Raw genomic sequence first — 13,721 nt, 5'->3', positions numbered from 1 at the left:
TGCCACTTTATGCCTTACATCCTAAGACTTCTTTGCCCGCCATTCTCCTCCCACTGCCAGGGGAAATAGATTGGAGACCTCCCTCACTCCCTGGCATTGCAGTGAGGATCTATTGGTGGTTTAGTTGCAAAGTTATCTATAACCCTCCTAACCTAACACCAATAACGTGATGGCTGATGGTGGTGAAAATTGCTGACTGAAACAATCCTCCTACAAAAATGCCAAGTTAGAAAGAAGGTATGAACTTGCTGTGGTCAGCTGCCTGCCCCCAGGCTCTGTGCTAGGTGAGGCCTGAGGCCCAAGCTCAAATATCCTTGGATGTGTAGATACAGATCTGCCTCCAGGTAGGACCCCCTCCACCCTTTCCGATCTAGGTTCCCACTATCAGGATTCTGGGTACGCTTCTTGGGCATCCCCCCAGGAAATTGCTACCATTCCGAGAACACCTCAGGGAAATGCTCGGAGTCATTAAGTGGGAAAACACATCAGTAACGCGGACACTTCCAGTAAAAGCTTTAAGAGCCGATTCAGTTACAAACAACATCATCATTTTGGACACAGCTGAAGTCAGATGCATCTCACTAGGAGAGTTTAGAGAACACAAGCCTGAATACGATGGAAAAATCTACCGTATGTAGACTAAACTCGGGGGAGGGGGGGGGAGGGAGAGAGAGAGAGAGAGAGAGAGAGAACACGTCAACATGCACAAATTTGACAGACAAGCAGAGAGAGCCTACTGTAAATTCTTTATTTTTTCATATACATAGAGGACACAAAAAGTACAATTAAACAAAGGTTTCTTAGATCACATAATCTTGTTTTTCCAAGCAAGTATGGACTTAGGCACAAAGCAAGCCCCCAAATACTCTGATCCCTCTTGGCTCCAAGATTTAGATGGGAAATAATTGAAATTAAAATTGTGTCAGATGCCACAAAAGATATACCCTATAGATTCTAGGAGGGATCCTCAGACACAGACCCTCCTGAGAAAGAGGTTCTTAATCTATTTTCTAACTGAACAACCCTTTGATGAGTAAGTGCAGACCAAATTGTTAGAAGGCTGAAAAGGAGGAGGAGATGCTGGTCTTGTGTACATCACTGCAGGTGTTCACACCAGTCGACAAAGCACCTGATGGTTCCGGCCATAAAGTCCAGAAGAATTGTTCCTGTTCCTGACAAAGCATTCTGCGGGAGTGCTTAAACTTAGTTATTCATTTTCCTCAATACTTGCAGCAAAAAGCCTGAATTCACTGTAGTAAAGCAAGTAAGCAAGAATTGGCAAAACTTCAGCCTTCCTGCCCAAATCACTTCCTTTTTCTGTCCTTTAGGGGATTCTGAGCCAGAGACTCATCACTGGTTGCATGTAACCCTAATGCACCTGAACTGGTGGGCAGCTGTGGCCTCCAAGCTCTAGGGTTACCCAGACACAGAGTACAGCCCACACCCCATAATTGGTCCATGGTCAGGGCCTCTCTGAAGACTGAGAGCCTGTGTCCAGTGCCTGCCCTCGCCATTTCTGCTAACAGTTGGCTTGCTGAAAGACCGGATCGAGTGGGTGTTAACTCAAGTTTTGTGCTGCCATCTGGGCCCCAGGCCCAGATTTAGGCAACAATTCCTGATAACCAAAATAGAACAAATGAACCTTCTTTGGCTGATAAAAGGAGACTCTTCTCCTTTCTTTCTCATAGGTTGGGAAGCTGGGATTTAAAAAGCGTCCCTGAGAAGGGAAGGAAAGGAGTTGATCTGAAGAGTGAGTAGGGCATTTAATTTAGTAAACACTGTAATCTACCAAAGGGTGAAGCAGGCTCTTGGAACATTTGAGCCAGAGAACTGTGGCCACCCCAGTTCATGGGCACAACCTCTGACGGGTGCCCAGGGTGTGGGGAGCAATGCTGCCCTATCTTTCCTTAAATTATGTTAAGCCTCCAATCTTTGAGAATATTGAAAAAAAAACCAGGCATTCCAAGCATTGCATTTCTCATTTCAGAGGCTTGTACCTGGAAACTTTTCTGACTGGATCACTAGGGTTGTTAGCTCAGGCTGCAGGAATAAAATTGAAATCCAAACCGAATCCCTTTGCTCAAGCCTATCTGGCATGGCAGTGGCTTTTCATACCATCTGTAAAGATGCTGCCATTCTACTCTCAACCCCTCCAGAGAAACAAGCCTGGGTGACAAGGGGTGGCTTCTGGGGTGGGGGTGTTGGGATAGAGGAAGGCACCACTGATACTCCAAGCGCCACAGTGCACCTGGGCTTTATAAACATTTCAAGGAGCAGTACAGTGCTTCTCCTCAGGTGTGCATAGAAATAACAGCTACATTGGGATTTTTCTGATAACAATCAGCCTGAAGAGACTCTTCTGCCCATACTCCCTATTTTTACATCAGTTAAAATTCTCCTCCCTTTGCCGTCCCAGCTGGTTTGCCTTTCCTTTGTAGGCTGTTATTAATGGAGAGAAAAGAATTAACCTTGACATAATTCCTGCTGTTTTTCTAACATTTTTTCAAAGGAGAAGAAAGACTAAGCCTTCAGATGCTGAGACAAATTTATCCTGAGATCCCAAGAATTCTGGTAAATTAAAGTTTCCCCTCCTCCCCTCAACCTACATGTCACAGAGTCCTAGGCAGCTTTCACAAGGGACTCTGAAAAGAGCAAGCTAAAGGGGAGCCACAGAGCCGATGCCTCAACCAAAGATACCCTGTTTCTCAAGGGACCCCCTTCATAGGTATACTTAGTCAATAATAATCCAAGTTTCCCTCTATTTCCTAGCACTCTCCTGTGTCTGATCAGAGAGACAATCCTCTGTGCCTGTTAAGAATGGAACCAGCAAACACGACTTCTGCAAAGGCAGTTCATATGAAGCCCAGGGGGGAACTTTCACATACCACACCCACAAAGCCTGACAGAACCTCCCATCTGGAGGCCCTCTGGATGCAGCTAGTTCAGAGGAGACCAGAGACAGAAAACAAATAAAGACTCACACAGGAGAAGTACATGAAAAGACTCCTGGCCTCTCCCTTTGCTGGTACGGAGGCTCAGTTTTTAAAGTCAGAATGCACCAGTTGAAACCTGGCCACAAGCCTGTACTGGCCACATGACTGCCAGCGGCTGGGGAGGAAGCGCACTGGACGGTCACCCTTGTCACTCCCATTTATGGATCCTGACAGCCTTCTCTGTCAGGGTAGCCAAGTAGCTGTGCTCGTTGAATTCGAAGGGGCAGAGTGCCAGCACAGGCTGGTCGGCCTGGAGCTTCTGGAGGAGGTTGCCACTCCCTGCATCCCAGATCTGAAAGAAGAAGAAGCACACGTAAGGCAGCCAGCATCAAGCCTGGGTGCAGGGTAAGGAGGAGAAAGACAGACAGGCAGATGGGTCATCCAGTAAGGGTTTGCTATCACCAGGTAAGCATTGTGAACACAAATGTAGGCAAAAAGGGGAGTCTCTCCTCTCCAGGAGCTTCCATTCTAATGGGAGAAACCAACCCTGCAAGGGGAGGCCACTGGAGGGAAGCAGAGAAGTGATGGAACCCAAGTGAGCCTGGCCTGGTGTCTTTGGACACTGGTCTGGGCCAGGGACTCACATCCAGTGTGGCAGGCAACAACAGCCTAAGGCTGCAGAAGGATCTGAGACTCCTGGGGCAGGGAGACTCCCTCTGCCCCGTCTGCTGCTACCACCTCAGTGGTGGCCAAGACGCCATCCTTCTGCCATTTACCAGGCCCAGGGATGTCATCATCCATAACCAACCTCTCTTCCCAGTAGTGTCAGGAAGAAGTTAGAATAGTCAGTAAGAAAAACCTGGGAAATAGCTCCCAGCTCTCGCTTGCTATCCAAAGCCCAGTGTTTTCTTCTGGATGGGGAACCGAAGGTGCACAGAAAGACCGAAGGCTGAAAACTCAAACCCCAATCCTGTCCAGCAGCACATGAGCTGGGGCCCAGACACAGATATTTCTCAGATGCCCAAAGGAAGCATCCACACATGCCGACACAGGTGAGCCTAGACAGCAGAGGCCTTCCCTACATTTGGAGAAGCTGGTTACTGTAATGGGACCCCATGAAAAGGACAAACACGACAAAGAAGTTTGTGTTACAAACGTCTACAGATGCTTCTTGGAAAGGCTTTGGAAATGACTCAGCTTTACACAATATAAAACCACTTCCCTCCTCCTCTTATTGGGTGTGGGCAGGTAAGGGGAGAGGAGAATACAAGAAATGTGTCTCTTTGCAGAAGATAAACTTCCAATTGCTTCTTTGAAGATAAGCTCAACCTTCCTCTACAACCATTCCTGGAGATGGAGGCAACTGCCTCTTCAGGCTGTATCACCCCCTTTGGGAGCTTCTATCAATAAACTCTGGCAGATAAAGGAAATATTTGACTCTGTGGGCCTGGATAGGGCGGCCACTGTTCACAGGCAGCCACTTCCTGAGGCATGGCGAGGCTGTGATCCACCTTGGTACAAGGTGTACGCACAATGACAAGAACCACAAATCCTAGTAGCCTTGAAGTGTGAGGTGGAGAAGGGGTCTCAGATGAATCTGACAGCTCTCCCAGGAGTCCCAGAGCTTCCCCAAGCACTGCCTTGGCCCCTGTCATCCTGAAACATCTGTACCTGAACCAAACATGTACCTTAAGACACATGAGGCAAAAGGCTCCTGGATGTTTTATCCTCAAATGCTTGTTTGCATATAGAAGGAAGAGCTTCTGGGAGAAGAATTAGCATTCACTCACAAGTGATGAGACAAAAAGCTGCACATCTGCTACCATGTAGGGAGGCTACAGGCCTACATGACCAAAATGCAGTTGCCAAATTAACTGAGAGTTGAACCCAGAAATCAGGAGTAATGCTTTGTGCCTGGAGCTTAAACCTGAAGTCGTTGCTTTCATTTTTAGTAACTCACCATGGCAGAATTTGAAGATTCATCACTGGCGCACACCAGGATGCTGCCATTCTCTTCTGGGCTCTGGAATATGGCATTTTTGGTCAGCAGCTTGCAAGTGGGTCCAGCGAGGAATGTCTGAATGGGCCGGCACGAGTAGACGGGCTCAGTGGCCTCGTTTAAACTGCAGGTCAATTCCAGCAATACACTGCGCACGGAGTTGTGGTTTTTATCTAGGGGAGGAAGAAAGAGTGAGTTCAAGCTGGACCTGTCCCATGGAGCTCAGCCCTGGAGCACACTCCAGAGCAAGCGGTGAAGGTCTATGGGAGCCAGGGGACACCGTCCGAGAACAGACAAGGTCCAACAGTGGAGCCCCAACTGAGCTCGTAAAGCCTGGAGGATGAGAAGACAAGAATCATTTCCAGTCCTAGCCAAGGCAGCATTTTTTCTACAAACAGCCCTAATCTGTTATGGGAATTTGTCCCTCTAAAGGGCTCCAGATGTGAGGGATGCCTTTAATCTGAGACCTGTTTGCGCTACAACAAAGAACAGAAGTTATTTCATAAGGGGAACAGCAAAGTCAGGTTTTAGTGGAAGATAAACAAAACTTACACCTTCTCCCTTCTGTTCTCTCTCAAAGGCAATCTTTCAAATGCTCTAGGGAAGGTGTCTTTGCTAAAAATTCCACAATGGCTAGAATTCTCTCAGACGCAGTAAGCCCTAGCACAAGGGACAATTTAACAAGGCAAGAAGTTGCCATGGTTCTAAAATTTTTCCACTTCCAATTTATTATACCCATTCACAATTAGCAGTGGCTTAGGGATTTAAAAAGCCTGCCTTACTAACCAGCTGCTATCTGTAATAAGTTAGCAAGGGGAGGGGAAGGAGAAAAATTTGGAACTCAAAATCTTGTAAAAATAAATTTTTAAAATTTTTTCTTAATGTGTAATTGGGGAAAAAAATAAAATACTATTTAAATAAAAAAAAGAAAGTTAATAAGTCAGCATTTGCAGAGCTATCTCTCTGGTCAGAAGGGTCTTGTTTAATCACGTCAGAGGCAGCTCTCTGGGGCCCCCGCCCTAATACCCATATTTATGAAATGACTGCTCAGGGGCAGAACTGGCTTAAAAAGAAGTTGCACCCCTCCCCAAGTACCCTGTTTGCTCCTACAGAGTACCTTTATTATTGGCAGAATCTGGTGTAGGGGAAAAGGAGACTGATCTTTACGCAATGGAATTTTGACTCCATTTGATGTGACACAGCAGAGACAGAAAGGGAGCCTCAGGACCCACTTTTAGGTTTAACCCTCGTTATTAATTAGCATTTTCACAAGTCCAGCCCTGACTGCTGATTTCCAAGAAGCCACCACTTACTGGGCCGGTAGGTGACAAGGCAGTGCCCACTGTGGCTCTCTGCCTGGAAGTCAGTGCAGCCGCCCGACTCCAGAGGCAGGGTGTGAGGGTCAAAGCAGTTACTGCTGCTCTGTCTCCAGAAGCAGGCACCTTCTAAGCTTCCGGCTAATATGCCGCCAGCAGGAAATGCCGACGAGGCCATCTGTGGCAAGTAGGAGAGCGAGACCAGGGGACACCTGAAGAAGGACAAACAACAGTCACTGCTCTTCAGTGAGAAAACAGTCCACAATACTGATAAAAAGAAACACATAAATAAGTAATAAAATCTCACATAAAAAAATCCTTCACGTATAACAAAGCAGAAATAAGGAAACAAACCAGAAATGTTTTTGTGGTGTCCCTTTCCCAACCTCAGAGCCATCTTTGGTTTTTACCTCTCAATCCAATCAGGTGCCAATATGGTCGATCTACCTCCATCTAGCCTGTCCCCTGTATCCCGTTCCCTCCACTCACACAGCCATCCCTCTAGCTCAGGCCCTGTCCATCTCTCCTAGGGATTATGGCGCAGCCTGCTAATCATCTCGCTGCTGTCTAGGGTCTCTCCCCTCTGCTATCCATCCTCTACAATGAGGCAGCTGAAGGATGACCTTCTATAAGAAGCCCACCAGGATTCCCCTGGGGGTGGGTGCCCTCTCCTTGGACCTGTCACTCACTCTATCTGAACTAGGCTTCCTTTTAATAAGGATCAGAGCTTCACCTGAGGGTTACACTTTGTCTATATCCCCTTCCCTCCTTTTGGCTTCTTTTCGTTTTTCTGAAACACACTGAAGAACCACTTAGTGATTTAGGCAACAGAATTCTCAGAGTGGTTTTGCATTTTGTTAGCAGATGGCTGATCTTGATTTCAGGAATCAGAATTATTTGAAGCATTTAACTTTTCTTGTTGGGTGGCTTGTTTTTCAAAGACTTCTGAAGTTCTACAAACTTTTAGGAGTCAAAATATTTCCCAACTATCCATCTCTTGCATCAATACAAAATGTTGAATTTTGTAAGGTAATTCTGAATACATGGCCCATTGATTCTTTCTTTTTTTGAGGCAAATGAAGTTGAGTGACTTGCCCAGAGTCTCAGAGCTAGTAAGTGCCTGAAGATGGATTTTTAACTCAGATTCTCCTGACTCCAGAGCTGGTGTTCTACCCACCTCACCTCAATACTGTAACATGCAACATGTACTTAGTAGTAGGTATTAATATTGTAGAGATTTTAATTCCAGTTTCCACCAATCACCTCTTGTTTTCCTTTAGAAGTCTTGTGTGATTGTAATTAATGCTGCATGGCTAGGTAATTTCTGGAAAAAAAAATTGGTAGCATTTTCCTTTAGTATGTTAAGAATTTAACTATTTAGGCTTTAAGGTGTTTGGCTGAAATTCAGATGCCTCCTTGACAAGGGGCAGTGGATTCCTTTTATAGGCATATTGTTGCTTATTTTTGCTAGTGCTGGGAAATTTTTTCCAGTGAGTTCTTGGAATATATTCTTCAGATTATTCTGTCTGTCCACATTGTCAGGAATACCAGTAATCAGAGATGTTGCCTCTATTTTCATTTCTCTTCCAAAACTGCCACTTCCTTCCCCTAAGATATGGAGAAGGTCTGGAGCTGTGCATTCGTTGGTAACTACATTTCCCAAAGCAGGCCCAGGACCTTGTCAGCACTTACAGTGTTAAGAGAGTTCCCAGAGATGTCAAATGGCTTGTCTGAGGCCACAGAGCCAGAATGTCGGGGGCAGGTCTCGCCTCCTGGGTTCCAAAGCCATCCACTAAGCCACGGCGGCCACTCAAATCGGCACGTCTGTTTAATTCTTTGGACAATTCAGTTATCTGGAGCTTGCATTTCCTCCTGTACATCTGTCATGGCAGGACTTCTATGGTTCTGTGAAATATTCCTCCTAATTTGTCATTTTTTTTTTTTTTTACTATTTCTTCCCAATCTTTATTGGAAACAAAAAAAACAAAACAAACAAAAACTTTAAATTCAAGCTTGCTTTCTTCCTGAGATTTCTTATTCGAATTCTTCTAGTTGGTTCTGTTCACTTCTTACTAGATTTAACTTTTGTTTACCTTCTTCAAATCCCTCATAGAAAGGAGCTCTTACCTTTTTATGCCATGGAGCACTTCCTCAGAATCATGGTGTTAAATGCACAAAATAAAATACAGAGGATGACAGAGGAGATCAATTATCATGAAAGACAGATATCCAAACATTTTAAAAGTAAGTTCCTGGCCCCGGTTAAGCTCCCTGCCTACGGCAGAGACCTGCGGGAGCAGCCTGGGGCAGCTCTCTTTTTGAGCTACATTACTTTCGGTATTCTCCCCTTTTCGGCTGCTTTGTTCTAGGGTTTTTGGTTGTTAGATCAGCACTTTCCTTCGCTTTTGCTTGCAGTCCATCTTGGATGGCTTTTGTCTTTCTTAAAGCTGTTTTTCTTTGCTGCTGTTTCTATTTGTGAGAAGCATATGGAAAGCCTGGCTCCCTTTGAACAATCCCTTACTCTATCATCTTGCCTGAAAAACCAATCCATTTATGGATAATAACAGACATGATCAAAGTCACGGAGAATAAAAGGATTTGGACAACCACTCAACCAGGTACTGAGCCGAGAAAGCCCCTGTAGGCATCAGAGTAGTGCAGCGCAGTGCAGTGCTAATAACGGTGAACAAAGAAAGAGACGCTGACTTGAAGCCAGAGGACCCAGCATGGTCTTGGGCGAGTCACGGCCCCTCTGCAGGCCTCAGTTTACTCAACTGTAAAACAAAGACGGCTGATCCTCTGGGGCTGCCCTGGGAGAGACGAGGACGGCTTACATTCAGTGCCAACGAGGGAGCTCTGAAGGCATTAGAGGTGGCCCAGAGCCTCCCCAAGACTCTCCATCGAGGCCCGGAGGCGTGGCAGGAGCCTCCATCAGCTAAGGGAGCACCCACAGTCACAGCCCCCTCAAGAATCGTGCACACGTGAGAGGTACGGACAGGAAGCACTCGACATCTGTCCAATCACTGATGAGGAACAATCATCAAACATGCTGGCGGCGTGCTAAGGACCGGACTGGTCTCAGGGGACGGTCAGAGTCTGAAATAAGTCCAGCACAGACAACAGGTCTTAGGGACTTGGGCCTGCACGGTGCCTCACCTAAACCTCCAGCCCATCCTTAAACAGCCCTTATGGGATATCCCAGGCCTGCGAGCCTCTCTCAGCAAAACTCTTTGATGCTGCCGCTGGGGACCAATGCCCCCACCTCCCTTTCCTCCATCTAGCTTCCAGGCAGCCAGTGGTGCCACAGCGCATTGGGCCTGGAGTCACGGAGACCCAAGCTCTAACCCGGCTGCTGACACTTCCTAGTTGTGTGACCCTGGGCAAGTCATTTAACCTGTTTGCCTCAGTTTTGTCCGCTATATAGCAGGGATAATGAGAGTACCTACATCATGGGGTTGTTGTGAAGATAGAATGAGGGAATAATTATAAAAGACACCCGGCACACAGTAAGAGTTGTGTTAACCTTTCCAGGCCCTCTGACCTCTGGCTCTCATCTCACCCCTCCACTAAAGCTGCTCTGCCCAAAGTTGCCAGATCCAATGGCCTCCTCTTGATCCTCATCCTTCTTGACCTCTCTGCAGCCTCTGAGACTGTAGGTGATGCTTTTCTCTCAGATCACCCCAAAGTTCTGTGAAATGTGAGCTATTATCATCATAAATATGTGTGTGGTCCAGTATAAGGTAAATTTAGGCAAACAGAATTCCTGGGTTGGCTGACACCAAAGTTCCTACTTTCTGTCCATCCCTTTCATAGATATCAAAGTAGATACTTCTTAACTGAGATAAATTCCAAATGGATCCATTCTGTTGTGAAGCTGCTAAGATAAGTTATTGACAGTTTCCAAAGAAAGTTTCACTATAATAATGAATTCTTCCTCCTCTGCTTAGCTATTCTGAGACTACATGAAAAAATAGCAGTCATTTTTAAGGGGAAGATACATTTGGAAAAACTGGACAAGAATTTCTATTCCTAGGTCTTTAAAAAGCCCCTCCAATCTCAGCGCGCACTTGAGAAAACACTGCAGGCAGAGACGATACAGCCATGGGTTCTCTGTGTTTCTGTTCTCTTCCCACCCACGTGATGGCTGCTTCTCATACTGATTCATCATCCACATTGCATCCACTAACTGGGAGGGGTCTCCCAGGGCTCTTCTTCTCTTTTCTGTCTACATGCTCCGCTGTGGTGGTTCAATGATCATCCACCCACCACCCCTGGGTCTCCTGAGCTCCAGGCCTGTTCCACAAATGATTAATGAGGCATTTCAAAGTGGGTGTCCCAGAGGCCTTGGAAATTCAACACATGCGAACCAGAAGTCATCACCTCCTCTGATGAAGCGCCCTGTTTCTGTAGAGACACAGAAGTACTAAAGCCCCAAGCTCACAAGGTAGCCCCTTGAGAATCCCCATTCTCATGGTCCTCACAGAGCCAACCAGTTGCCCAATCTGATCATTACGGCTCCACCCCATACCTCCTCTCCATTCATACACCACCCAAAACTAAGCCAGGCCCTTGCTGCCTCTACCTGGACTACAGGCAAAGACTAACCTCTTTTCAGCCCCAAGTCTGATCATGTTCATCCCAGAAATGCCAGCCATTCCCTCTGGCCTCTGGGACTATTGTAAGTTCCTACACCCTAGGTTTGGCATTTATGGCTCCTCATCTGTGATCCTGATGGCCATACTGTTCCCCACATTCCCAGGCCTCTGCACTGGCTCTCTGCCAGGCAGGGGGTACACCCTCTTCTAGTACCGGTGATTGCTAAGAGCTCATTTGTGTTGTGAACCTGACCAAGCATTTCCCTATGAGAAGTAGGAAGCATCTCCTTGATGCAAACACAATTCTCATCAGAGGACCTGAGGCTTCTCTCTGGTGAAGAGTTGACAACCACTGAAAGCTGCCCTCGTGCAGGAGGGAGTTGGCACGGTAGATAGAGCCTCGAGTCAGGAAGACCTGAGTTCAAATCCAGCCACAGGCACATGCTGTGTGACCCTGGGCAAGTTATTTTGCAAACAAAAGAAAACTCCTTTTGCCTCAGTTTCTTCTTCTGTACAATGGAGATAATACCTCTTGGGGTTGTTGTGAGGCTCAAATGTGATGATATTGTAAAGCACTGAGTGCCATGTCTGGCACATAGTAAGCACTATATGAATGTTAGCTATTATTATTATTATTAAAGACACGGTGACAAACATAAGAGCAACAATATGAAAGAAAGCCACGAGGAGGAAGAAAACAGAAGTGACCTTCCTACCTGGATTTCTGAGGAGCTAACTCCTGGACATGGGAGCTTGTGTCTCTCAGATCATACACCAGGATGGAGCCGTTGACCAGCCCTGCGTAGATGTAGTTTTCATCATCGAGGCACCAGCAGCAGCTCCACACCGCACGCCCAGTGTGGTAGGTCTGCACCACCGTGTTGGTCTCCAGGCTTTAGGGAAGAGGGGAGAGTGATGAATAGAGACACCATCTAATATGAATCCTGTGCATTAAGTACACTGTAGAGATGGCAAAGAAGACTGTCAACATCAACAAGCCTTATTAAGCCCACTCTGAGAAACCAGATTCATTTTCCCTGAGAGACCTTCCCCCAACTGCCCCAGGACCCCTTTGATTTCAAAACAAATTAATTAGGTTTTTGATCAGTAACAGATTTCCCTTCTTAGGTGTCATACAGGGATCAAAGGGTAAGGTGAAAAGAATTAGGCATTTAAAGACCAATACTGCGTGTCAAATTCACTGAACTATAGCACCATAAGAAAGTAGCTGAGCCTCAGAGAAAATGCTCCCACCACGTTCTCTGATCTTCAGCACACTGAATCTCATTTCCCTTCCCAGAAAACTGTACCTTGTCAGCTTGAGGGTGTTATCTAGCGCGGCCGACAACAGCCAGCTATTCGGCCGCCTGCTGAAGGCCAGCCCCCGGATCTCTCGGCTGTGCATTGGAACATACTGACTGCTCTTCATGTCTGCCATACTGATCATCTTCACACCAAAGCCTACCAAAGAAAAGAAGATGGAAAAGCCCATTGATGAGAAGCGCTCCTCTCCTGCCCCTTTAGCCAGGATTCTTCACACATCAACCTCTTGATTCTTTGAACATCAATGTGGGGGAAGAGAATTCAGGTGTCACCAGGAGTGGAATGGAAGGAGAAAAGCCAGAGACCAACAGCAATGGACTTTCAAAAGGCCCTGGAGTGTGTTTGGTAAAGCCCATAAATAGAAATTACTTAGGAAAGAACTTGCTATTTGATAAAAACTGCTGAAAAAAACAACTGGAAAGCAATCTGGCAGAAATAAGGCTTAGACACATCACTTTACACCATCCTCTATGATACATTCTAAATGGATAAGCAACCTGGGTATTGAAGATCATATCGAGAAGAGAAGCAGGACGTATACCTCCATAGCTACAGGCAGGAGATACAGTCTAAACCAAACAAGGGACAGAGGCAACCACAAACAAGATCATTTTGATTGCATGAAATTGAAAAGATTCTGCACAAAAAATGAATGCCTCTAGTACAAGGAAACAGGTGAGTGGGAAAGGAAGTTTTTCTATCACATTTCTCAGACAAAGGTTTGGTATCTGAGATATATGGGGCAGCAAGGTGGTGCAGTGGATAGAGCACCAGGCCTGGAGTCAGGAGGACCTGAGTTTATATCCAACCTCAGACACTTACTAGCTGTGTGACCCTGGGCAAAGGCATTTAACCCTATTTGCCTCAGTTTCCTCATCTGTAAAGTGAGCTGGTGAAGGAAACAGTAAATCACTAGAGTATCTTTGCAAAGAAAACCAAGCAGGGTCACCATGAGTCAGATATGACTGAACAACAACAACGAATCTGAGATATACAGACAAGTAACAGAACTCTAAGACGAAAGACCATTCCCCAATAAGAGGTCAAAGAACATAATCTTCCAAAGACCTGCAAACTTTTAACAATCATACAAAAGAACGCTCCACATTACAAGTAATAAAAGGCCTGCTCACATAAAATAACCCTCATGCCCAGAAAACTGGCAAAGAAAACAAAGATGGGCAGTCAGTGCTGGAGAGAGGGGATGAGGAACCATGGTGCACTAATGCATTACTGATGGAGCTATCGATTAGTCTAGCCGTTTTGGAATTATGCAAATAAAGTGATTAAGCTGTCTATGCATATGTCTGTGAGCTGGAGATTCCACTACTTGATATCCAGCCCAAGGAGATCAGTGAAACAAAGTCATCGCAGATGAAAGAAAGACCTAGAAAGTACAGACCATGGATCAGAGAATGGCTGAGCAAGCTGTGATACCTGAATGTAAGGAGCGATGAATGGGGTGGAACAGAGAGAAGCACAGAAAACCTACATGAAATGAGGCAGAGTGAAGGCAGAGCCAAGGAACCACGACATGCAACATCTACAGCAACGG

At 46.1% G+C, this 13,721-nt stretch overlaps 1 protein-coding gene across 3 annotated transcripts in view; it reads right to left on the bottom strand.

Moving 5' to 3' along the window:
* Positions 1-726: 726 nt before the first annotated feature.
* Positions 727-13,721, bottom strand: part of RFWD3 (ring finger and WD repeat domain 3) — a 43,880-nt gene continuing 30,885 nt past the window's right edge. For all 3 annotated transcript variants that reach the window (XM_036752580.1, XM_036752579.1, XM_036752581.1), the window contains exons 9-13: positions 12,154-12,304; positions 11,560-11,736; positions 6,246-6,460; positions 4,894-5,105; positions 727-3,285 (exon numbers count right to left, since the gene is read on the bottom strand). In XM_036752580.1, the coding sequence (XP_036608475.1) occupies positions 3,142-3,285; positions 4,894-5,105; positions 6,246-6,460; positions 11,560-11,736; positions 12,154-12,304 (899 nt within the window). In that variant the 3' untranslated portion in view covers positions 727-3,141. The remainder of the gene's footprint in view (positions 3,286-4,893; positions 5,106-6,245; positions 6,461-11,559; positions 11,737-12,153; positions 12,305-13,721) is intronic.

The sequence above is a fragment of the Trichosurus vulpecula genome, chromosome 3, assembly GCF_011100635.1.
Source record: "Trichosurus vulpecula isolate mTriVul1 chromosome 3, mTriVul1.pri, whole genome shotgun sequence".
In the NCBI taxonomy this organism is placed as follows: Eukaryota; Metazoa; Chordata; class Mammalia; order Diprotodontia; family Phalangeridae; genus Trichosurus; species Trichosurus vulpecula.
The sequence above is the reverse complement of the archived record's forward strand: the minus strand, read 5'-3'. Positions and strand labels throughout refer to the sequence as shown.